Genomic DNA, 25,496 nt, shown 5'->3' with positions numbered 1-25,496 from the left:
CTTACTGCTCTTTGGGCCTGCAGCCTGTCTCCAATACACTTCTGGGGTAGGTGACAGCTACACTTTGTGCATTTCCTGTAGACAGCCACAAACACAGGAAGGATAGGTGTTACAGAGAACCCATCTGCATTCATCTGCATTCTGATAGCTCTTCTTGGGCAGGAAAAGAGGGGAAGCTGTCACTTACACCTGAATAGACAGTGTCCTGTTTCCCACACAAAGGGCTGATAGTCTGGAACCAGGGCTGGGAAGAAAGGGCCTGTGTGCACTTAAAAGACCCTTCTTTGAAGTCACCCCCACTTCCAAGGCACAACTGAGTATAAGTACTGAGGCTCTGACCCTACCAAGACAGTACACTCCTAGACCTGTGAGGAACTCTGCCAGAAGTGGACTTCTGTGTTAAAAGGATTGCCACTCTGCTTGATTTCTGCTATGGAACAACTGCTTTTCTGTGCTGCTCTGCTGCTCTCTGCCCTGCTGAGGAGAAGGACTGAACCCATCTCATTTGACCCTAGTGCTACCAGATGTCCCTGGTTGGTGCTTTATGACTTTAAGCACTATAATTTGAATGAATCTTTAGAACTCCATAACTTCGGTTCTACTTATTGGATTTTTGTCTGTTTGGTCTACTTTTACTCATAAAAATATAATCTATTTGTCTAACCCTGTGTGGAGTATTTTTGTGATATTTTCATTGTGTTACTGTGTGGGTGTGTTGCACAAATACATTACACATTGCCTCTTTAAATAAGCCTCACCGTTCTGTGCCAAGCTACAAGAGGGTGAGCACAGATTATCTTTTAGTGTGTATCTAACTTACCCTGACTAGAGTGGTGGTTCCAGCTTGTACAGGGGGCACTCTGACAACCAGAACTTCCATTTCTAACACTCCTCTTTCTTTTCGACTTTGAGAGCAGAGTAGCTGACACTCCTTTGGAAATCTTCGCTTCAAATGAAAGCAAATGCATGTGTTCAGGAGTTTCAATGAGTTGGGTGATGCTGATGTTTCTGTTTCAGATTGCTAGTTTGCAACATTATGAGAAAATAGTACGTGATGCTAAAAATCTAAGTGCAACACGAACTCCAGAGGGTGGCAACAAGAAACTGCTCTGCGGAAGATGTAAAAGATTTGCATGTTACACAGAAGACATCAGAACTATACAGGTAAGCAGCATATGGAATACACCTGGCAGTTTCACAAGTACATGTTGTAATAGCTCAAGTGACGGGTTGGCAAGGAAGGCTGTGAACCAGATATTTATTACTATCTCCTGCTTGAGATGAATGACATTCTCCATGGCAATGTGACTGTAAACTCTCAATTTATTCTGTGGAGCTTGATTACCTTCGGTAGGGCAGAGTTTCTTCACACCACGGTGGAAAGACTCAGGGTTAGAAAAGAATGATTATCTCTGGTACCTCTACCCATCCAGCAACAGTGCTTCACTGTACACTACTGCCCAGAGTAACAGGGTTACATACAGTCCTTGTTATGCCTTCTTAAGCTCAGGGTTTGGTGCTCCTCTGGTTCCTGCATCACACCTGTATATTACGGGTGGCCTCTACCTTTGTGATAACTGTGACCACCACTGGTTTGAGCAATACTCCCCTCCAAGCCTCCAATTGTGACCCATCCCTTCAGTTACAGCATGTGAAGACCCAGCACCACTGCCATCTCAAAGAGATGGCAGTGTTTTACCATGAAATCAGTTGTGTTGGATGGTTGTTTGGGTCCTGCCTCATCCAGTTGCAGTGACTTAGCACTATTTAATGTCTTTCTCCTTCCTGGCTCTGGAATCTCTGTGTCTGTTTCCCCCACTCTTTCTCTTCTACCAGTTTGATGTCTTCCTCAGCGGGTTGCAGGTTAGCATCTTTCTCCACAGGTTTTAAATCAACATTTCATTTGGTGTTCTTGGAATCGGTTCCAAGAAGGGTACTATTGTTGAAAGGAATGAGTGGAGAAAGTGGGCATCCTTGTTTCGGAATTTGAAAGGTTACCCTTAATTTTTACTTTAGCTTTTGAGTAGAGGGCCAGGGTCATAGTAGTAAAGTCTTGCTCCAGGTCAGACTTGCCTAAAATAGCCCTGAAAAATGTCCAGGAGACCTTATCAAAGGCTTTTTCCTCATCTAGAACTATTATGGCGGATGGAGATTCTAAAGCCTTTGCTTTTTTCCAGGACATGGCAGAATAATCTGATGTTGTTTTACGGTAATCTGCCTTTGAGAAATCCGGACTGTGCGGGTGAATAAGCTGATTAAGAACTTTTTGAAGATTCCTGGCAAGGATTTTGGCATAGAGCTTACAGTCTATGGGGCGTATTTTTTCATTTTTTTTGTTTATTTTTTTACTTGTATTTATTAACGTTTCTCCAGTACAACATACTTCAATGATACAGTATAGTCTCAGTACAAAAACATCACAAAATCCTTGGCATCTATGGGGCGTATTTCTGAAAAAAATCACGCAGCGCAGCAAGTCAATTTGCTGCACTGCGCTACATGATAGGGAAAGAAAGGACAGGAATGTGCGGTATTAACATAATACAGCGCATTCCTGACCTTTCCCTGCGCTGATGCACAATTTGCTGCGTAGTGCTAACGCAGGCATCGTCCTTAGTGGCATAACCATACTACTGAATGCTGACTTCCAAGCCTCGAATGATGTCAAAAGGAGTGCAAGGTATATATCAGATGGTCGCAAGAGTGGGAAATAAAGAGGCACACCACAGAGGGGTGTGTTTCTCGAGAAAAATATGGGTCCAGGAAAACCTGAAGAGTCTGGTCCTTCAAGGAGGAGACAAACGATTTGAATATACCATGGTCTTTTGTGCTAAAGATGGAAATCTACTCAACAGGAGAAGATGATCAGATGTGTCAGAAGCTATGGACAGATTCAGCAAGATTAATAAACAAACTTCTCCCTTTGCTGCAAATCACAGGGTGTCCAAGGAAGGCAGTCTCTGTGCCATGTCAGGTCTTAGCCTGATTGCATAGAGGTAAGATAGTTTACAAGAAAGCTCTGCTGCTGGGGAACGAATATATTTTTCAAGAATCGTAGCGAAAACTTTCAGGTTTGAAAATGTGTCTTTAATTAGTCAGAACACTGGGATCAAGCATATTTTATTTTGTAGTAGAATTGCCAACATGGTTGTTAGACCTGACACCATTGACGTGTGTTTCCCCTGTATTTTTGCCTTTGCCTCCTGTGTTTTTGCTGTGTGTTGGACTACGTTTTTGCTGGTCTAGATGCTTTGGGCACTTAGCTTTGTTCAGTGCCAAAGTGCAAGTGCTTCCTTTGTAAATGATTGTTATGGATTAGTGATTCCATGATTGCCATATTTGATTTACTACTCAGTGCCTAGTACAGTGCCCAGGGCCTGTAAATTAAATGCTGCTAGTGGGCTTGCAGCATGGATTGTGCCACCCACATAAGCAGCCTGTAAATGTAACTCAGACCTGCCATTGCAGAGCCTGTGTGCAGTCTAGTACTGCCATGTCGACTTGGCAAGTGCACTCACTTGCCAGACCCTACCCTTCCCTTTTCGTACATGTTAGTCACCCCTAAGTTAGGCCCTCTGGGCAGGGTGCAGTGTATGTGAAAGGAAGGACATGCCCTGATGTGTTGGCATGTCCTAATAGTGAAGTACTGCCAATCTCGTGTCTTACTATTGCAAGGCTAGCTGTTCCCATAGGACAGAATAGGGAGTTTGTTTATAACCTCTTATAAGTATAACTACCCCTGGGAACAGGGTAGGAAAATTGAGTTTATTATGCCTGAACTCAGAACGTTAAAATGCACCTTTTAGTGAAGGTGATTTTTACATTCTGTGTTTGAAAATACCACTTTTAGAAAGTAGGTATGTTCTTGCTTAGCCATCCAGTGTGCCTCTACTAGGATGTGTATTGACTGTCTGGCTTTGGAGTGACAGGGGCTGGGGAGGTGCAGTGGTTCCAGAGAGACTGGATGGGTCAGGCCTGGGCTGAATAGAGTAGGTGGAGGAGATTTCCTTTGACCAGAATGGGCCTTGTCTGCCTTCCACAATGTTGTCTCCATATCCTGCGAAGAAGCTGCACCAGAGAGGACAGAACTGTTTTTTACTGAGCACAGGGTTTCTCTGCCCCCAGAGAACAAAGGATTTTGCTGTAGAAATATTGGGGCCCAGACCCCAGAACTTTAGATCTCTTTTGGGACTTCAAGAGGAACCTCTGCCAAGGAGAAGAGCTGGAGAAACTGGAGGAGGAGTACTGTCCCTTTGCTGTGTGCTGTCTAGGGTTGGCCTGCAGTGGCTGTTTCTGCCAAGGAGAGGAGCTGTGTATGTATCCTGCTTGAGAAAGTATCTCAAAGGGCTTGAAGTGGAGCTTGCCCCCTGTTCAAGAGGTCTCAGGATCAGCAAATACCTCACCATCCTTCTGGGCACCGTCTCTGGTTCTGCTGGTTCCAGTCGCCGCAGAAGAAAAGAGCAGCCTACTCCATCACAAGTCCGTCGCAGACTCTGTGTCCTGACGGCACCGCAGAGAGCTCCGCCTCACTTCGCAACTTAACCCTGATCTCACCGACTCAGCCAACAAGCCGCTGCTTGCACCGTGTCCTGTGGGCAACGCACTCTGCACCACTTCACTACACGCTGCACAGGCTTCACCGGCTCCGTCGCTGGCCGACTCACACATCAACCAGCTCTGTCGCCGCATTGTGGCCTGCCAGCAACGCATCGTGACCTGCCAGCACCTCATTGAGCAATGCAATGCAAGCCTTGGTCTCACCAACTCCGTCAACGATCCGCTGCCTGCACCGAGCCATGAGGACACCGCACGCTGCAACGCTTCCATCTCACATTGCAACTGCGATGATCGCCCCTGACCGGCCCTTACCATTGTGTCAGCCACAGCAAGAAAGGTACTGCCTCCAAGTCTGTTGATGCTTTAGCTAACCCGTAGCGACGTGGTTGGCTGGAATTGGTAGACTCTGTTGTGTTCAGTATCATGGTAGCCCCAAAAGGAGCTACCGAATCGAAGGAACTGTGTTTTCACGTCGTTCCTGGAATTTAAAGGTTATTTTACACTGTAACTATTTTTACAGTATTGTATGTTGGATGTTTATCTCGTTTTTGGTCTTGTTGGTTTAGATAAAGTTTTGCTTATTTCTCTAAACTGGTGTGGTGTCCATTTTTTGTGTTTTCACTGTGTTAGTGTATGCATGCACAAATGCTTTACACACTGCCTCTAAGATAAGCCTGGCTGCTCATGCCAAGCTACCAAGGGGGTGAGCAGGGGTTATTTTAGAAGTGTATCCCTTTTACCCTGACTAGGAATAAGGGTCCCTACTTGGACCAAGGTACCTACCTATGGCAACTAGAGACCCCCATTTCTAACACTGATTTTAGCTGGTCTGGGCTGACTCCTTGTTGACTTAAGAGATTAAAAAATGAACAGATGGTAGGGGTTGTAAAGGGTGAACATTGTTTATGGGCCATGCTGGAGCCTTTACAAAGGGGGCGTCTGTGGGCTTCAGTGATAGCAAGATTTTTTCTACCACTCCCCAGGATGTTATAAGGCTTCCTTGCCTTCAATAATGTCTATGTCAAGTAAAGGTCAGATGGCAAGGGAGCCCTCGTTATCGTCTTTTTTTTAGTTTCCATGGCATAAAAAGAAAGCAAGGGCTATTATTAAGGGGTCCCTGGCTACCTAGAATTTATTTATGATAGGACAAAGAGAACACTGTTTAGAAGGCATGGCAAAACATAGATTTGGTTCTAGGAAACAAAATAAGAAAGAGCAATACTTGACCACAGTGACACAAACAAGACATTGCCAGAAAGGAAGGATGGTGAGGAATTGGCGAGAAACAAGAAGGGGTGGTGAGTGGGGAAATGAGGCACATACATTGGTGGGAGAGAGGAATGGGGGTGGCAGGCAGGGGAAACAAAGAGCACATAGACAAAAGAGAGAATGGTGTGAGGGAGGAATGCGAGAGGGTGGCATGCAGGAGAAAGAAAGATCAGGAAAGAAAGAAGGCCAAGGGGTAGTCAGCAGAAGCGGATAGAGCGGCAGACATTTGTAAAGTAGTCAATCATGCAGTTCAAGAGAGGCACTGCACTGGAGGTGACAGCCAGTAGCATCACATTATAAGAGATACACTTCTCTGGGTTGACTGAAAGAGGCTGGTCAGGAAAAGACAATTTTTGAAGGAGACAGACGAGAAGCTCACTCTAAATATATTGTAAACAAATTTATCTGTTTGAAAGCTGTGCTGTGAACCAAGACCTAAAAAGGATGACATTCTAGTACAGCAATTTTATCTGCTAAAAAACACTTTTGTGCTTTGTTAAGAACATAAGTATGCCTCTTTGTCGGCTGGCTGTTGGTGCCTACTCCAGTTTGGTCCCTGAAGTTGTATTAGTGGGGAGTAGGGTTGGTTATTTTTGGAGTGCAGATGTCTCCGCTGTAAGTATACTCGAGCCGTCCATAGTAAAAGCATGTGAGGGCCTCCCATCTGGTGCCCAGGAGAAGGAAGCTGAAGCGGTGTCCCTCATGAATTTCTGTTTGGGGAAGCCCTGTCTCTTGTGTGTGATGGCCCGAAAACCAGAGGGCCACCTACTGTATTTGAGCTGCTAGTTAGCAGTGCAAGAAATACAGGGCACCCATACCTCCTCTAGAGGGAGGGAGTTACAGCACCTGTAGTTCCACTTTGTTTTCTGCCAGTTCCCCAAATCAGGTCATGGACAAGGAGTCAAGTTGACGGAGGTACGTTCAGGGATAGCGAGCGGGAGGTTTGTAAAAAAAGTAAATGAGCCGGGGAAGCATCACCATTTTGTACAGTGCAACGTGACCTGCTACAGACAATGGTAGCGCTGTCCAAAAGGATAACCGGGACCTCAGAGAATGTATGGCTCTGTCAAGGTTGCCCTCAAGCAGATCCTCCTCTTTGTAGTATATTTGGACCAGGTTAGTCCTATGCTGCCCAGTAGTACAAACCTTTCAGGGAAATGCTCAGTAATTGGAAAGACTAGAAATTTGGCATAGTTTACACTAAGGTCGGAGATCTTGCCAAAAGTGTTGAGGATTGAAGGAAGCGGGGTCAGGTTCCATAAACATTGTGAAGATAAAGTATCATATCATCAGTGTATAGGGAGACGATGTGTGTCTGTCCCAGTGGTACACCCCAATCTTGACCTCTAGCCCGGAGGTGCAATGCAAGCAGTTCAAGCACCAGAAAGAACAACAATGGGAACAGGGGGCATCCTTATTGGGTGCCCTTGGACACCAGGCATGCCTTAGATATTTGGCAGCTCCTTATGACACTGGCAGTAGTGTGGGTGTAAAGGAGACAGATCCATTCCAGGATCCGGAGGGCGAAGCAAAAATGTCAAAGGGTCTAGAAGATATAGTTCCAGTTCAGTGAGTCAAAAGCCTGTTCCACGTCAAGAGAGAGCGAGGCCTCACCTGGTCAGTGCCAGGGAGCCTGTTCTTTGATCGCTTAAAGGCGTTGATTATTCAGAGAGGTTTTGTGGTGGCGGATGAACCCATTTGGTCTGGGTGGATTAACTCAGATGGAATGGGACGGAGACAATCTGCTATGATTTTCAAAATAATTTTATAATCTGAGGAGAGGAGGAAGGGAGGGATTGATTATGGCCGGGCTTCGGTATTGGTACCACCAGGGCTTCGCATAGAGTAGGCGGGAGGGATCCTAGGTCCCTAACTTAGTGAAACATTTGTAAGAGGTGCAGCATGAGGGAGATCATAGGCTGCATAAAATTCAAAAGGCAGTCAGTTGGTCCTCGGTGATAGCCTTCGCGAAGGGTTCTGATCGCCTCGCCGATTTCTTGCTCCGTGATTGGGCCATCTATGGCAGACTGGCAGTCACACAGTATCTGTGGCAAGGTATGTCATCTAGGGAAGGGTATTGTGTGTTGTGCGTCATGGGATTCCTCTCTTGGTGCAGTCTAGTGTAATAAGAGCAGAAGATGGTGTTGATTTCTGTTCGTAAGATACGCATCATTCCAGTCTGATCTTTGATTGCGTGTATAGGGGTCACTGAACAGAGGGGCTTAATGAGCATGGCTAGGAGTCTGCCCAGCTTGCTAGCCTTAAAGAATTTGTGTGCTGTCCAGTCGAGACATCAGAGGCTCTGCATCAGTGTGGCATGGGTCTCCCTCTCCCCGTCTAGGTCCTCTCTCAAGGCAATGTCTTTGATTGCCCTCATCTCCAACCCCTCAGGTACCCATCAATGTTTTGGATTTGATTGTTGATAGCCTATCAGGCTCCCACAACTGTGCTAATACAGTTCTCCTGTGGAAAGATTTTGAAGGCTTCTCACTCTACAGTGGGGAGGAGGCTGAGCCTGTATTTTCAGTAAAATAAGTAGTGACCGCTTCCAGGAGTGTTGATCTGAATGCGGTATTCTCTGGCCAGAGGGGCTGCAGTTTCCAAGCTGGGACCGGAGTGTGTACTTTCTCCCATTGCACATCTACATACAGGAGGTTGTGGTCAGAGAAAGTCTTACCGAGGTAGGACGTGCGGGTAGTTTTGATAATGAGGTCATTGGAGCATATTATGCAGTCCAATCGAGGGTTTAGCCCATGGGGCAGGTAAAAAAAGAATTATTTTTCGTGGGGATGTTTTGCTCACCACATGTCTGTCAAGGACCAGTGTAGTGACCACACTACCTATATGTTGGCATTGCAGGCTACCGGGGGGCCCGCGAGAGGTGGGATGGGATCTATATAGTAAGGATTCCAAAACGCAACTGTAGTCACCTCCAAGCAGCCATTGTATATCAGCTCATTGAGCTATTTTATCACACAGGGAGTCTAGGAACATTGGATGATCGCAGTTGGGAGCATATATGCTTCCTAGAGTATGGGCTGGCCATCAAGTTGGCCCAGTAATAGAACAAAGTGACCGTCTTTGTTGGTTATGGAGTTTTCAGCTGTGAAGGGTACTCCATGGCAAATCCAAATTTCCGCACCGCTGAAGAATGAAGAGTATAAAGTGAGGAAAATGTGGCCTCACCAGCGGCTACACAAGGGATCACCGCCATTCCGGTCAAGGTGGGTCGCCTAAGTTGGGAGAGAACTTTGTAACATTTAATGGTATTCCCCATTCCCTTAACGTTTCAGGTTATAAATTATTAGGTTTCCTTCTGTTTGTGAGGCAGGGTAAAGTGTGAACTGTGTTGGGAGGCCTGCCCTCGGACTCAAGGAAGGAAAGTGGTAACCCCCATGACTTCAGTGGTGTGTCTAGGAAGAAAAGGTGTCGAGAGCATCACGATTCAAGAAAAGTAATATCCCCGAACCCCCAAAACTGAAAGGACAGAGGCCAATGGGCCATCCAACCAAACACTATAATTAGCTAATCTGTAAAAATAGATGCTTCAAACAATATGGTGGCAATCGCATGGGGAAGAGAAGCATTTGCCACAGAAAGCAGGTCTTATCAGTGAATGGGGCCCATCTGCCCTGTAGGATAGAAAAAATGGTGGAGAGTCTGGCCTTCATGGGAAGGGGGATCTCCCAAGGACAATGTCAGGTGGGAGGGGGCAGGACGTCCACCATTGAGGCCTTCTAACAGACACGTTGAGGGAATGACCACAGGGTATCAAGTGTTCCAATATGGGTATTATTAGGTTGTCCGCTGTCTGAGAGGTTACTTGCAGTCTCTCCCGCAGTAATGTTGTCAAGTCTGAGTCTGAGGATGAGTCCGAGAATCCTTTATCAGGGGGTGAAGTCATAGTGGATCGAAGGTCAGCCGCCGGGCTCAGGGCACCCTCCAGCTCATGGATGATTGTTCCCTTATGGGAGTCCCTGCACCCAACCGTTACAGGCATCCATGACAGTTGTGGCCTGATCTAGCCCCTGATGAGAGGAGGCTGATGCCATTTGACCATCCAGTGGGCCCCTTGGGCCATGATGTTGATCCAACCTAGACCGTACTTCTGCAGGTTCCTCAAACAATTGTGTGTGGTCTTCAGCTACCACTCATAGCAGTGAAGGAAAAAGTAGGGCATATTTGAGTATCGAGTTACATAGCTTCCTCTTGATACCAAGGAAGGAGGCAATTCGGTTTTGAACCGCCTCGATAATGTCGGAAGAAGGCATAACCCTGGAGAAATCCACCATAATTGGGTCCATCAATCTAGGTCTCTGAAATAGGAAATCACAGTCTTTGAAGTTAGAGTCTGGCAACCATAGGACGTGGGGCCAATGAGGAGGAAGGACTCCGGCCGGCACGCAGTGGGCCTGTTTCACCGTGTACAGAGTGAAGAGCTCCTTTGGGGTTACCACAGTACGCAGCCAGGAATCTAGGAAAGTTGTTGTTTCTTCTCCCTGAGTGCCCTCTAGGATACCCGTCCCTTATGTGTTATTCCGCCGTAGCTCCCACTGCAACAGCTGCTAAGGCGGGGTATTATTTAGTACACAGTACCAGGCTCCATGTTCAGCCGCAGGGGGGGGTTTCCAGTAGGTCACTGTCCCAAAGGGCAAGACTCGTGGGGGAGGCTGTTCGCTCTCTACACTCACAAAGTCTCTTGTCACATGGGCAGCACCAGCGATTCACCCTGAGCCAGCCCAGGGGAGCCACACACCACAACCCGGGCAGTACACATCGTGTCGGGCGGGTGGGACCGAGGGCCCATGGTAGAATGCTTTTGGTTGGTCCAGCAGAGGCCCGGACAGACACCACAGTGAGATCCAGAATGCTTCTGCACATCCGGTCCAGCATAGCCACTCATGCAATATGTCGGTCTCTGCAGGTCCCCCTCTTCTTCAGGGGGTCTTTCAGGAAGCCCCTTTTATTATCAATTATTGGGAGGACCTCAGTAGAAGAAATGGTTTTCCTGCCACATTGCCATTACATGTTGTAAAACTCTAGCTGGCCTATCCCACAAATTTATTTATTTTTCGAATTTGATGTTCTGTTGTGCTCTTTGGTTTGGGCGAACAAATGCCCCCGAGTTAAACTGAGTACGTTCAAACTCCCATGAACAAATAGTGGGTTGTGACTTATTCCTTTAAAATGTAGCAGCGCAATTACAGCATGCAGTTCAGTGGTATGATGAGAGACCTACCTAGGAGAAATATCTTTCAAGGGGAATCTACTCAACAGGCAATCTAACAGAGTCATTTATTTTTGTTTATTCTGTCCTGAGCAAACTGCAAATATCTGTTTGAGGCATATGAGCTGTAGATCACATGCTTTGCATAGCATGCCATCTTGTGTTGGTTCCAGATGTTTGCACTTCGTAGTCACGAGGTAGGGGACTCCTCCTTTCGGTGATAGTGCGCATGGACATCGACTCCATTGTTAGATTGTTTTTTTCTGCCTTCGGGTTCGGATGTGAATTGCTGTGCTCCGGTTCGGCACCTTTTCTTGGGTTCCCTTTGACGCGCACTCCACTACCCTCGACGGTATTGTTTCTTGATGGCGTTTCCGGTTCTCTGTGTATCGTTTTGACTCAAAGAACTTTAATTGGAAAACTTGTGGAGGGCTGTTGGGCATACCCATGCCAAGCTCGTTAGCAGTCGATGGAACGGACTCCATTCAAGCTCTGTCCCGGGTGTCGCGCTAAGTTTCAGCGCACAGACTTGCACATAGTGTGCAACCTCTGCCTATCCCCGGAACACAACGAAAAAGGTTGCGACGTGTGCTGATCGTTTCGATCTAAGAAGATGCTCCGTGACCGTCGGGCTCGACCTCACGAAATGCAACATCAGGGCGGCTCTTCACCGGACATCTTCGTCGAAGATTCCGACAGAGAAGAACTACACGCTCAAGGAGCCGAAGAAGCAGAACATATCTCCATATCTGAGGCAGACTCCGACATGGAATAAGAGGAGCACGTTACACCGGGTCAGCGTACCGTGAGTACAGAAACCCCCTTGCCCCAGCAACACAAGACCCAAAATGCTCCAGTACAAATCAGAAATAACTGGTAATAAATCCAGACACTGGACATATCCATGCCAAATTGCCTGAAAAAGGAAAATGGGTCTGCAAAAGGATTACCACATTCCTCTGAAGAAGAAAAATGTGGGTACTAACCCTTCTCCACCTTACATTCCACCTCCTTCGCCCACTGATCCAAACTTACTGATCACACCCATAAATTCACCACCACATCTATCACCTGACCCACAGAATGAAGATGATGGGGATGAGGATAGGCCACAGGATACTGACCCATGGGAAGATTATGACACTGACCCAAACACGGATAATGACCCTGATTTATCAGTCCAGACCCTCACCACCCGACGACAATATAGGATATATTGAGCTACTTAACAGAGCTGCTCATTATCATGGGGTTGGGCTGCATAAGAGGCTTTAGAAGAGAATTTCATATTCGAAACCCTAAGTTCCTCTCAGAGAGCTACTCGTACACTGCCAATGCTTAAAGGGTTGCATAAGCATACAGATGAGATCTTAAAGGATCCTGTGATGGCAAGAATCATTACACCCCGGGTGGAGAAAAAATATAAACCTGCACCTACTGACCCTGCCTACATCAAGGGTCAGCTGCCTTTGTACTATCTTGTGGTTTCCAACGCTCGCAAGAGAGCTAACTCACAGACCACAGGTGAGGCCCCTCCTCCTGATAAGGATTCAAAATTAATTGATGCCTCGGGCAAAAGGGTAGCGTCGCAAGCAGCCAATCATTGGCGCATTGCTAATGCTCAAGCTTTGTTAGCTCGATACGATAGGGCTCATTATGATGAGTTAGAGAAGCTCATGCAATATTTACCTGATGAGCATAAATCAAAGGCTAATGACCTTATTCAGTAGGGCAAACTAATCACAAATACCTCCATCAAGTGTGCATTAGACACAGCAGCCCGCGCAGTAAACACCAGTGTACTGCTATGCAGGCATGCTTGGTTGAGAATTTCAGGATTTAAACCTGAAGTGCAAGCCTCCATTCACAACCAACCATTTGACAAAGAACACCTCTTAGGTCCAGTAGTTGACACTTCGCTGGAAAAATTGAAAAAGGACACTGAGGTTGCCAAGTCCATGGGGGCTTTGCAGTTACCTTCAAATAGGGGAACCTTTCGTCGCTCCTTTTAGAGTGGTGCCTCCAAGAATATATCCACAGAGAATCCGTCCTCCTCTTACAAGGGCAGCAACCAATCGCCCTCATCAAGAGGCTATTTTAGAGGTGGGTTTAGAGGAAATAACGGTAAGGGAAGAGGCAGAGGCAACTCAACACGCACCTTCCCCGCAAATAACAAGCAGTGACTTCCTTCCGCTAACTCCTCCGATCATTCCACTCCTGTTGGGGGATATCGCTCCCAATTTCTCCTTGTCTGGAATACAATCACCACAGACAAATGGGTGCTACAAACTATCCAATATGATTACTGCCTGGAACTTACAGACACTCCCCCAAACATTCTTCCAAGATCACACACAATGTCACAAGAACATCTCACCCTTCTCAAGCAAGAGGTTCTCTCTCTGTTAGAGAAAGGAGCTATAGAACCAGTCCTGTTACAATATCAAGGGGAAGGTGTATACTCCCTAATTCCCAAGAAGGATGGCTCTCTAAGGCCTATACTAGTCCTCAGAGAACTAAATCTATACATTTAGTCGAACCACTTTCTCATGGTGACACTCCAATAAGTGCTCCCTCACCTTCAGCAAGGCGACTTTCTGTCCACTCTGGACTTAAAGGACGCCTATTTCCATATCCCAATACACCCTGCTCACCACAAATACCTCAGGTTCGTGGTAGCAGGCCAGCATTATCAATTCATGGTGCTCCCATTCGGAGTAACAACTGCACCCAGGGTTTTCACCAAATGCCTGGCAGTAGTCGCAGCTCATCTACGAAGACAACACATTCACGTCTTCCCATTCTTAGACGACTGGCTCATAAAAGCCAGCTCACAACAAAGCTGTCTACGTCACACTCACAAAATAGTGCAGTTGCTCCACGATCTTGGATTCATAGTAAAGCTGTCCAAGTCCCATCTCCAACCATCCAACACATAAGCGTATTTGGGAGCCACTATAGCTACATATAGGCTCTGGCCTACCCCAATCCGACCAGAGTCAGCAATATGCAGACTCTACTCTCTCAGTTTCAGCCTCAACACTCATTGCCAGCTTGAGTGTTCATGCAGTTACTAGAGATGATGGCGTCTTGCATCCTAATTGTCCCTTGCGCAAGACTTCAACTGCGTCCCCTGCAGGAATGCTTGGCACGTCAGTGGAACCAGGCTCATGGTCTGTTATCAGATCTAGTGTTGGTGGACGGCTGCACCCATCGCTCTCTGCACTGGTGGAATACACAAAACCTTTCAAAAGGGAGGCCCTTCATCGATCCGGGTTCAACAGATAGTGCTAACAACAGACGCATCGCTCACTGGTTGGGGAGCTCATCTCCAGACGCACACAATTCAGGGCATGTAAAGCTTGCTGCAAAAGCAGCTTCACATAAATCATCTAGAGCTGCTAGAAGTTTTTCTAGCGCTCAAAGCATTTTAAGTTCATCTAGTAGGCAAAGCTGTCCTGATTCATACAGACAACATGACCGCAATGTTCTACATACAAAAACAGGGGGAGACACACTCTCTCCAGCTGTCACAACTAGCTCAGACCATCTGGAGATGGGCCATACGTCACAAAAAGCATCTCCTTGCAGAACACCTTCCAGGAGTAAACAATCAGATTGCAGATCTGCTCAGTCGTCAAAGACAACAGATCCACGCATGGGAACTATACCCTCAAGTTCTTCTCCCATTCTTTCAGATGTGGGGCTTTGCAGACATAGATATGTGCGCCACAAACCTAAACGCAAAATGCCCAAGCTTCGCATCCAGGTATCCACACCCATTGTCCAGAGGCAATGTACTATGGATCAATTGGTCAGAGATATTTCCCTACACTTTTCTGCCTCTCCCACTCATTCTATTAGTGGTTCGGAAACTCAGAAAAGGGTCCCTGACACTAAACCTAGTTGCTCCCACAGAGGCCCGTCAACCCTGGTTCACCACCCTGTTGGAGCTCTCAATAGTTCCTCACCAAAAACTATATCTCACACCCAATCTCCTCACGCAGAGCTGTGGAGCGATAAGACATACAGATCCCAGTCATCTCAACCTTGTGATCTGGTACCTGAAATCTTAGAGTTTGGCTACCTTAATCTCCCGCCAGACTGCATAAACATCATCAAAGAGGCTAAACGTCCTACCACAAGAGCCTGCAATGCAGCAAAGTGGAAGCGTTTTGTGATATACTGTAATAACAACCAAATCAACCTGCTTTATATGCTATTGATATGAACATGATATGCTATTTATTACATCTGCAGCTTTCAAATTTAGTGTACACATCCATACACTTACATCTTGCTGCAATAGCTGCATCCCTCCAGAATAGACATCATCTGGCTCTCTTCAGAGTGCCTGTCATTAAGGAATTTATGGAGGGACTTAAAAGAATCATTCCCCCAAGACTTCCACCTGCTCCAATGTGGAATCTCAACATTCTCCTCACCAGACTGATGGGTCCACCTTTTGAGCCATTGCACAGATGTGAGCTGCAATTTCTCACTTGGAAGGTAGCTTTGCTCATAGCTATCACATCACTGAGGCGAGTAGGTGAGCTTTAGACACTAACCATAGAATAACCATTTTTACAAGTACACCGAAATAAAGTGGTTCTTCGGACCAACCCTAAAGTCCTACCCGAGGTCATGTCTGCCTTTCATATCAGCCAATCAGTTGCGTTGCCTGTGATCTTCCCTCAACTAGATTCTGTGGCAGAACGTGTTTTTCACACCTTAGATGTGAGAAGAGCATTACTCTACTACGTAGAAAGGACAAAACCTTTCCATAAGACAAACCAACTATTTGTGGCTTTTGCTCCACCACATAAAGGCAATCCCATACCAAAATCAGGTATTGCACGGTGGATAGTCAAGTGCATTCTAACATGATATTCAAAAGTAAAACGAACATTGACAATTCCCCCTAGAGCGCACTCCACACGCAAACTAGGGGCTTCTATGGCATTCTTAGGAAATATACCCATAGATGACATCTGCAAAGCTGCAACATGGTTTACACCTCACACATTCACAAAACACTATTGTGTAAATGTGTTAGCAAGACAGCAAGCTAGTGTGGGCTGAGCAGTTTTACGTACACTATTTCAGACGACTGCAACAGCTACAGGTTAGCCATGGCTTTGGGAGATAACTGCTATAGAGTCTATGCAAAGCATGTGATCTACAGCTGACATGCCTTGAACGGAAAATGATACTTACCCAGTATGTATCTGTTCTTGGCATGTAGAGCTGTAGATTCACATGTGCCCACCCACCTCCCCGGGTACCTATACCTGTTGCAGTAACATCTTACTTAGATACATATATACATGGACATCTCTTTCTACTACTCTCACTTACTCCATTATCACCCTCTGCGGGAAAATAATCTAACAATGGAGTCGATGCCCATGCGCACTATCACCAAATGGAAGAGTCACCTACCTCGTGACTGGAAAATACTTCTTCGAAGAAAAACAAAGTGCAAACATCCAGACCCGACACTAGATGACAGGCTATGCAAAGCATGTGAATCTACAGCTCCACATGCCAAGAACAGATACATACTGGGTAAGTAGCATTTTCCTTATTGTCTGATTAATGACAATCATTACAATTGAAGAGAAGTATAAATCCATATGCACATTAATTCATAGAATGACTTACAAAAGATAATGTTAATTAGATAAAACCATTAAAAGTTCCACAGAGCTCAAAGCAATAGTGCTACAAATATTATGATGCTTTGGAGGTAACATACCATATTGGGAGATTGATACCGTGTATAAACATCATAGACTATATTTACATATGTATTAAATGAACAGGTGGACGATTTAAAAAAAGTGTCTCTATGCTTACATCTCTTTGTTGCACTCCACATTGGTCTGCAAGAATTTTAAATCTGAATTCTGCACATTGTCATACCGACATTTCAAGTTCTCAATGTGATCTTAGGCAAAAGATGTGACTCATGAGAAGGAGAACTCAATTCATTTTTTAAAGCTGGTTCAGAAGAATGGGTATTCGTAAGCGCTGGAGATGGGTCTTTTCTGGCTGAGTTCAATACTGCCAGTGGAGCTAATTGGCGCCTGGAGGCGGAGCAGAGCTTGAGCCACGGACGAGGGCCTTCACTTGGCAGCCTGCGTTGCACGGTGGCGGAGGACAGCGGGGGACTAGCGGTCCACAAAGGAGCAACTGAGCTGCCGTGAAGAGGAGAGCGCACTGCAGGGCGGCTGTCGGGAGCAAGGAGCAGGGTTGGCCATGTTATCGGAGCCCGGCCGGGGCTCATGGTCACGCTATCAGCCCTAACACATGGGGGAGCATCCATTGTTCCTGCAGGTGAGGGGGGGCCCCTCACGCTGGACGCAGAGCTGAGGGGCTGCTATTTGAGCCTGTGAGCGGGAGTGAGAGGATTGCTGTGGGGGGCCGTGGCTCCCTCAGGGTCAGAGAACTGCCTGGGAAGCTTATTTTCATTTGCTGCTAAAGTTACCTGCTATTGCTGATTTTGTTTTCTGGACACTCGGAGGGGACACAGCCCTGAGGCAGTGTGTCGTGGATTGCCCTTCGGTGATTTTGGTACCACAGGAGGGAGGCACTACATTTCCTGGTTGCCTTAGCGTTGTGCACACCGCAAACATCATCAAGAGCGCTGGGAGGTGCACAAAAGGAGACTGGACTGGGCCCACCCTCTAACAACAGGCCCCTTGTGATCATCTCCCGATTCACATAAACCCAGGTACAGCAGTGCTTTTCTTTCCGCTTGTGTGATTTGTAATTACTCATCTGGCATAGGCGGATCTCACTATCTTAAACATGAGTAATTCAGCAATGAGCAAATCTAAGGGAGTTAAGGGAACATTGGATGCATTTATTACGAGGGCGGAGACATTACTTTGCCACGAGATTGAACTAACTGAGAGGCGGCTTACTCTAGATCCCTCATCCCTGCAAACGCGCTCCTCACTGGGTATGCATATCGCGGGCTGTATCCTTCAACATCAGATCTGTTCACCTTCCACTACTCAAGGGATGGCCCCAGTTACTCCGGCCCCATTACACGATGAACTAATAGTACCTACGACAGATACTCCCAGTGGGTTTAGTATAGCCTCTAGGACTCGGACGTCTTAACTCCCTTCAGTGGGCACGAAGGCAAAGGCATCTGAATCGTAAGAAGGGCGTGGGTCCACAGAAATCAAAACAAAAAAAAGTGCATCGGGATGATCGTGCGGTGGCAACCTGTTCCATTGGCACACAGACTATGGATGTCTCCCCTTTAACATTGCATACTATTAAGGAGGATAAAACTGTTATGATTGCTGCTGGTGTGATTGCCCTGGACACTGTTCTTGAACGGATCAATGAATCGATAGACAAAAACTTTGCCCTCTTGCATGGTCGTCTAGAGCATTTGGACAGTGTATTGACCAATTTGTTTGGACACATTGAGCCTCCTACTGCTGCTGAGAATCGCATGACCTTGAGGAAGGGCCCGTGTTCTGATAATCCCCCCATTCACCATAAATCAGCCCTGGTTCCCTTAGAGAAATTGCTGGCTATGACATCTGCTATTGAGGATTTATTGAGTGAAGCGCAGGGTGCAGACCTTAATAATACCTTGCAAAACTGCCCAAGCTGTGTATTGATCGACAGCAAGGCAGTTCAGCCCTCTCTGGCTGATAACTTACAACCGGCTTCCGCGGTATGTGCCGGTTGCAAGAATATTTCTAATTTAATCCATAATAAAGTGCCGGCCCAAGCGAGGCCTAGAGGTTCTTCACCGTCGCCTAATCCCCGGGTAATTTCAAGGGAGAGGGAAAATGGGGAGGAGGTGCTTTTAAACTTGCCGACTGAGGCCACTCCCTACACAATAATATTGATGAACGTCCCGCAATTTACCCCAAAGTCAATCGAATCTTGGGAGTCCCTAAGAAACAAGGCCCTCTGTTGGCTTGGGTCTAAAACCGGACTAACAGATGCCTTATTTAGGGAGTTTTAAATGGTAAGAAGAGTGGGATGGGTGGGAAAAAGAGAAAAAACGCTTTCTGGAGATTGTGTTGTCCTCACATTCAGAAAACCAAGTTCAACACAAGAGATTTTGCGTAGACCAGGCTCTAATCACGTGACCAATTTTGGAATTAATGCATTGCCTCTGGGCTTCTTTTACCCTCCAATAAACTATACTCCCTATGTAACACAGCAGAGCTTTTCTCACCCTTCGAACCATCCCCAATTCAGTTTAACTTAGTGTAATAGATTTGATATGCTTTCTTCTCTGGACGATATTGATTGACTTGCAAGTGGAAGTAGCCATGTGGTCCTAACACAAATTCCCAGAATTAATTTACCTGGTCATATGTTACAAATTACAGTGCCCCTGGTTGATGTTCAACAAGTTGATGCCTAGGCCGGAGATACTCATGTAGATTTTAACACTGAGAATGGGGAATCCCAACAAATTCTAAACACCTCTTAGGTATGTTCACCTAATAGTCATGGTCATCATTTTAATGTTTCCATTGTTGACTCTCCCCACAATGATTGTGTATCTCAGTGTGTGTCTAGGACCAATCAAACGTAAATTCTCTTTTGGAATGTGGCGGGACTTAAGACTAAATTGACCAACCCTGCCTGGCTTGAATTTATTCACAAATGTGATATTATTTGTATTCAAGAAACCTGGGTAGATCAAACACAACATATTAATGGGTACAAACTTCTTTTAACCCCAGCGGTTCCATCTAGCCAGGGGAGGAAAAAGGGTGGTTTATGTACATATATCTCCTATAGGTTGAATGTATGCAAGATAGATTTTGTGGAGTCCAAAACTTATTACCAGGTGCTTAAAATATGCACAGATAATTCTCATTGTACAGTATTAGTACATTTTTATAATAATATACCTGTTCTGGACATCATACAAATTCTGAAGCATTTACAGAAAGATCTGGATAAAAGATCACTAATAAAGACCTTTGTATAATTTGGGGAGGGGATTTTAACGCTGGACCTTGTCTGTACGCTGCAGGAGATATCTGTGGTATAGCACTAGATGATAATGATTTGTCCTATTTCCTGCATTCTGCTCTTGGCGACTACCTAAATCTGCTTAAATATAGTTTGGACTTGGGGGGCGTGGCCGGCTGCGCAGCGGAATGGCCGCTTGTCGAGCGCGCTCCGCCGGCCAGGAGAAAATCCTGCAACAATCCTAACGTAGGTGAGGTCCTGATCTGCCGAAGCCCGCTGTGTCCTTAGCTGTGGCGATCGGGCACCCGGCGCTATCCTCCTGGTGCTTCCTTGACTTGCGTGTGTGGAGAGCATCGCCGGACCAGGACTGGGCAGGATCCCGCTGGCGCTGACCGGGCGAGGGGACTACGCGAGCCCGGGGTCGCGGCCTGGGGAGGCCCGGGGCCGAGGCGCTAAAATCCTGAGACCTGTGAGCGCCGATGGTGGCAGCGGAGTGCTATTGAGGGCCGGTCTGACCCCTAGAGGAGACGGGGACCCGTGTCCTTTGAAGGAGTTGGAGATCGCAGGCATTGGAGGTGAGAGCGGTGGCACCCGGGGCTGAGGCGCGGGCCGGAGCCGGCCTGAATGTGCAGGCGGAGCGGTTGCGGTACCTTGCCCTGCTGCGACGGTGGAGATTGGGAGTCCTGCAGTAACGGCCTAATTGCTAATAAGCCCCCCCGCGCTGGTGCCTGAGGGCGGAACTACATTTCAGAAGGTCCCTTGGGCTGGTCGCATGAGTGGTTGTGCTTGCTCCTTGGGCCTGTGAGGAGAGGCGGAGAGCCCTTGCTGCCGGGGTGGTTGCAGCGCTAGGGAGAGCATCAGAAGCGCCTGTGGGCCCGGATTGGGGGCACGGCTCGGAGCTCTACAGGAGTGGTGGTGGAAGACGCGCCCGTGTGCATCGAGGTGGGACCATCATCGGACATGCTGAGGGTCTGTTGGCTGACGCTGCGGGCCCCGCCATTGCTGTTTATATGAGGTTGTCGGATAGGGGGAGAGCTGCGCGGCCTTAAATGCGGTGCTGAATTGTGGCGGATGGGTGACATTGTTGTTGAGGTGCTCGAGGAAGAGATGGTGGGCCCGGCGAAGTGAGGTGGGTACTGAGCCCGTCCCGGACACAGACACAGGAACATTGTGGTGGTGGTGCGCTGCCGTGCTGCAGGGGCCTAGAAACTGCGTGCGTCCCTGCTGCGGTGTGACTGAACTGGGCCTCCTACCTGGACCTGTTGCTTCGTGGCAGTCATGGGCAAGCACAACGCCAAACAACCGAAGCTGACCTTTGATAGTAAGCGCGCCTCACGCCATGCCGAGGCGGAACACGACTCGCGAGAAGGGGGATCCCAGGACCCGCAGACAGATGACCAGGGTGGGGACCTGAAATCCCTAATGTTGGAAATGAGATCCAGCCTGCGAAACATTGATTCCAAGTTAGATGCCATGGCCGCGCAGCTGGACTCCGTTAAATCGCAGGTATCGACCCACGAGACTCGTCTGGATGATCTGGAGGGCAGACAAATGGAGTTCCATGAATTCCAAGTGGAATCGAAGGAACAGCTACTTCACATGGACAATCTTCTGAAGGTCATTCGAGCCAAAAACGAGGACTTGGAGGCGAGGTCGCGACGCAGTAACCTTCGTATTACGGGAATTCTGGAGAAGACGGCCATTTCCACAATGGAATCCTACGTCACAGAGTAGCTGCACGAGCTGTTTGATCCTCACCTCTCCTCGGTCTTTGTGGTGGAGCGAGCCCACAGGTCGCTGGGCCAGCGGCCCCGGTGGGTGCCCCGCCCAGACCTATTATAGCGAAACTCCTGAATTATCAGGATCGGGACATAGTCCTCAGGAAGGCGCGTGAGAAAGGCACAATCACGCATAAAGGAAACACCATCTCCTTTTACCCGGACTTCACCCCGGCGGTGCAGGCGGCAAGACGTGAATTTCTCCCAGTAAAGCGGATCCTGCCGGAAGCACAGATTCCATACTCGCTGCTGTACCCGGCAAAGCTGAAGGTGTCCGTTGAGGGGCAGTCCCACTTTTTCACAGATGCGAAATCTGCGCTAAAATTTGCCAAACAAACCTGTGGGAGGCCGAAAAAGGGGCATCGAGAGGCTGTTGTGAGGACGGAAGCCAACCTGAGCGATAATGACTAACTTGATGAGGCCATGGCTCAGGATCAGGCCGGATGCCTTGTGCGGAAGGGCGCCCTGGACTCTGTAAAGAGGGGACTACCTATTACCTTGAGGACCCAATCAGTACCACTTCTAGAAATTGAGGTACGCGGTGGGTTGCATGCGGACAGACTCCCTGAAGTCCTCCCGGCCACCTTGCATGAAGCAAGGAAGTTCGCCAGCTTTGCAGCGCCCCCATGGGAAGGATCCCAATGACTTTGTTGTGGGTTGTATGTTTTGGTTATTATGGGGGGGTTCTTCTACAACCTGTTTGGGGGGTTGGAGTGGGCGGGGGGGTGAGTTTTTGTTATTGTTTATTGCCAGTATTGAAGGTATGCTTTGAGCTAATTGCACTGCAGTGGGCCGAACATCACACAATGGGTTCAGTCATTATGCTTGGATTAGTAACACTCGAAAATGGCTGCTAATGCCCTAAGTTGCCTTACTTGGAATGTCCGGGGGCTTAATGATGGCAGAAAGACGAGGCTGGTTCATGCATATCTAACTCGTCACAACATAGACATATGCATACTGCAGGAGACGCACTTGAATGTGACGCCCTCGCAGAGACTCCGCCATACTCGATGAGGACATGTTTATTTATCTACATACTCTAATTATGCACGAGGGGTGGCTGTGTTGATCAAGAAGGGGCTGGACTGGAGGGAGAGGCATGTGCTGTGTGACCCAGAGGGGCGATACGTTCTGATACAGGGGCTCTTATGTGGTATGTATGTGACCATTGCTGCTGTATATGGCCCCAATGTTGATTCCCCTGAGTTTTTCCACACCGTCTGGTCTAAGATTAGGGCGGCTGGCAGTCAGACTGTGATATGGGGAGGAGATTTTAACGCTATTCTGGATGATACGATGGATAGGAGGGGAGCTGCCCGTGCTTTGCACCCGGCGGCCAGTGCCACGCTGGGGGCGATAGTGGCTGACGGGGATCTTATTGACATCTGGCGCTGCCGTCACCCCCAGCTGAGAGAGGGAACGTGCATTTCCGACCACCACAATTCATGGTCGCGGCTGGATTACTGGTTGGTGTCCCATGATGTTGCCTCATGGTCTGTGGATGTCGCACACATGCCCCGATCACTTTCCGATCATTCCCCGTGTGTGTTGAGATTGGCGCTTCCCGGTGCGCCGCAGCGCTGCTTTACCTGGCGTCTTCCACCTTATGCTTTATTGGATGAAGCCTTTAAGGAAGAGATCAGGGCTGACATTATTGAATATTTTGACCTGAACACGGGCTCGGTTGCTGCTGTGGCCTCACTGTGGGAGGCTTTAAAAGTCGTAATTAGGGGGAAGTGTATAGCCCGACAGGCTGGAGTCCTTAAGTCCATAAGGGGGTCGCTTGCCTCGCTGGAGTCCGGCATCAAGGCATTGGAGGATGAATTCTATGCCACGGGGGACCCTAAAGTAACCGGCTTGATAAAAGCTAAATTGTTAGACTACTCTGAGGAGTCGCAGCGGGAGGTCAAGTTCCTGGGAAAGCACTCGGAGGCTAGGAGGTATGGGGAGGGAGATAGGCCGGGGCGAACGCTGGCTACCATGACGAGGCCCCCCAGAGCTGCGACGTACATCCACGAGATCCACAATATGTCTGGGGAAGTACTCCGGGGCAGGGGGGCGATTTTGGCGGCCTTTTCGGCCTTCTACACTACTCTATATAGAGCTACGTTGGACGAATGCCCTGAGTGTATGCAGTCATTCCTAGATTCTATCGCACTAGCCTGGTTCAACGATAACCATAGGTAATACATGGATCTCCCGTACACTGTTGCTGATGTGGTGCAGGTCATTAAGAGCTTACCCCTTGATAAGGCCCCCGGTCCTGATGGGTTAACCACGGCCTTTTACAAGGCCTATGCTGATGAGCTGGCGCCAAAGCTGCTGGACGTCTATGGGGAAGCCCTGGAAACGGGGGAACTACCTAGTTCCATGAGGGAAGCTACAATAATAACTCTATTGAAGCCAGGGAAGTCAGAGACCCAGCTAGATTCGTACAGGCCACTCTCGCTGATAAATGTAGATGTCAAAATATACGCAAAATTAATCGCCAATCGACTGCAGCCACTGCTGCCCATGATTGCGCTCCCTGATCAGTCCGGGTTTATCCCGAGGAGGTCGACGTCGCACAACTTGCGCACCATTTTTTCAGTATTACATTATTTACACCCTGAAGAGCACGCCGCAGTGGTGTTCCTTGATGCCACAAAGGCGTTTGATACCTTGGAATGGTCGTTTCTGTTCACAATCCTGGGTCGAATGGGGTTCAGTCCGCTTTTTATAAACAGTATTTGGCTACTATACAGCTCCCCTAGAGCTCGGATTAGGGTCAACGGGATGCTTTAGGACCCGTTCCCGATATCCCGTGGCACAAGACAGGGGTGCCCTCTTTCTCCACTGTTGTTCGCAATAGCAATGGAGCCTCTTGCAGCGCGGGTACGCCAACACCACACGGCTCGAGGAATAGGCTTTAGTTCCAGATGTCTTCTGATTTCGCTCTACGCGGACGATGTCACTTTATACCTGATAAACCCGAAAGAAAATCTGGACCCTGTTTTGAGGGAATTTATCCGATTCGGGGGTCTGGCTGGGATAACAGTCAACTGGTCCAAGTCGGTGAATTTCCCCTTAACGGACGGCACGCCTAAATCAGACTCTGAGTATCCGTTACAGTGGGAAGCAGACAGAGTAAAATATCTGGGAATATGGGTCAGTAGGGATGTGCAGGAAATTTGGAATCTAAATTATGGAAGAGTTATGACTTGGTTGGAGGAGAAGGTCAAAATATGGACGAAACTCCCGCTCTCTTTGACTGGTAGGCTGGCCTTAACCAAAATGATCGTACTCCCCAAGTTTTTGTATCTGTTTGCAAATATTCCCATTCCCTTAACGACACATTTCATTAACTCTCTAAGGTCAAGACTGGTGACGCTGGCGTGGGCAGGGGGTCAGGCGAGAGTCTCTTGGGAGCTGCTGATGCTCCCGTTGAGGCAGGGGGGAATGGGTGCGCCAGACATGTGGTTATATGCGCTTAGCGCTCAGGCTCAGTATCTACACTACTGGGTGCACCCAACACCTTTCCAGCCACATGTGGCGGTGGAACGTGATGTGATCGCGCCGACTCCGTTGAATGTGGCGATCTGTATGCCAGCTGGCCGCCCCAGAGTGGACATAGACACTGCCGGCACGCTGAGATTGGCCTGGGGAGAGCTGCGAAGGAGAGCGGGGTTCCCAGTACTTTATGCCCCATCGTTGTC

General features: G+C 47.9%; 1 protein-coding gene across 6 annotated transcripts in view; it reads left to right on the top strand.

The window, feature by feature from the left end:
* RIGI (RNA sensor RIG-I) overlaps window positions 1-25,496 on the top strand; it is a 506,425-nt gene that overhangs the window by 429,096 nt on the left and 51,833 nt on the right. For all 6 annotated transcript variants that reach the window (XR_014970743.1, XR_014970727.1, XM_085634941.1 and 3 more), the window contains one exon: window positions 1,018-1,164. Coding sequence is in view for 4 of the 6 variants with exons in the window: in XM_085634941.1 (XP_085491067.1) it covers window positions 1,018-1,164 (147 nt within the window). In the remaining 2 variants the exon portion in view is untranslated. The remainder of the gene's footprint in view (window positions 1-1,017; window positions 1,165-25,496) is intronic.

The sequence above is a fragment of the Triturus cristatus genome, chromosome 2_1 (genome assembly GCF_964204655.1).
Source record: "Triturus cristatus chromosome 2_1, aTriCri1.1, whole genome shotgun sequence".
NCBI lineage: Eukaryota > Metazoa > Chordata > Amphibia > Caudata > Salamandridae > Triturus > Triturus cristatus.
The sequence above is the reverse complement of the archived record's forward strand: the minus strand, read 5'-3'. Positions and strand labels throughout refer to the sequence as shown.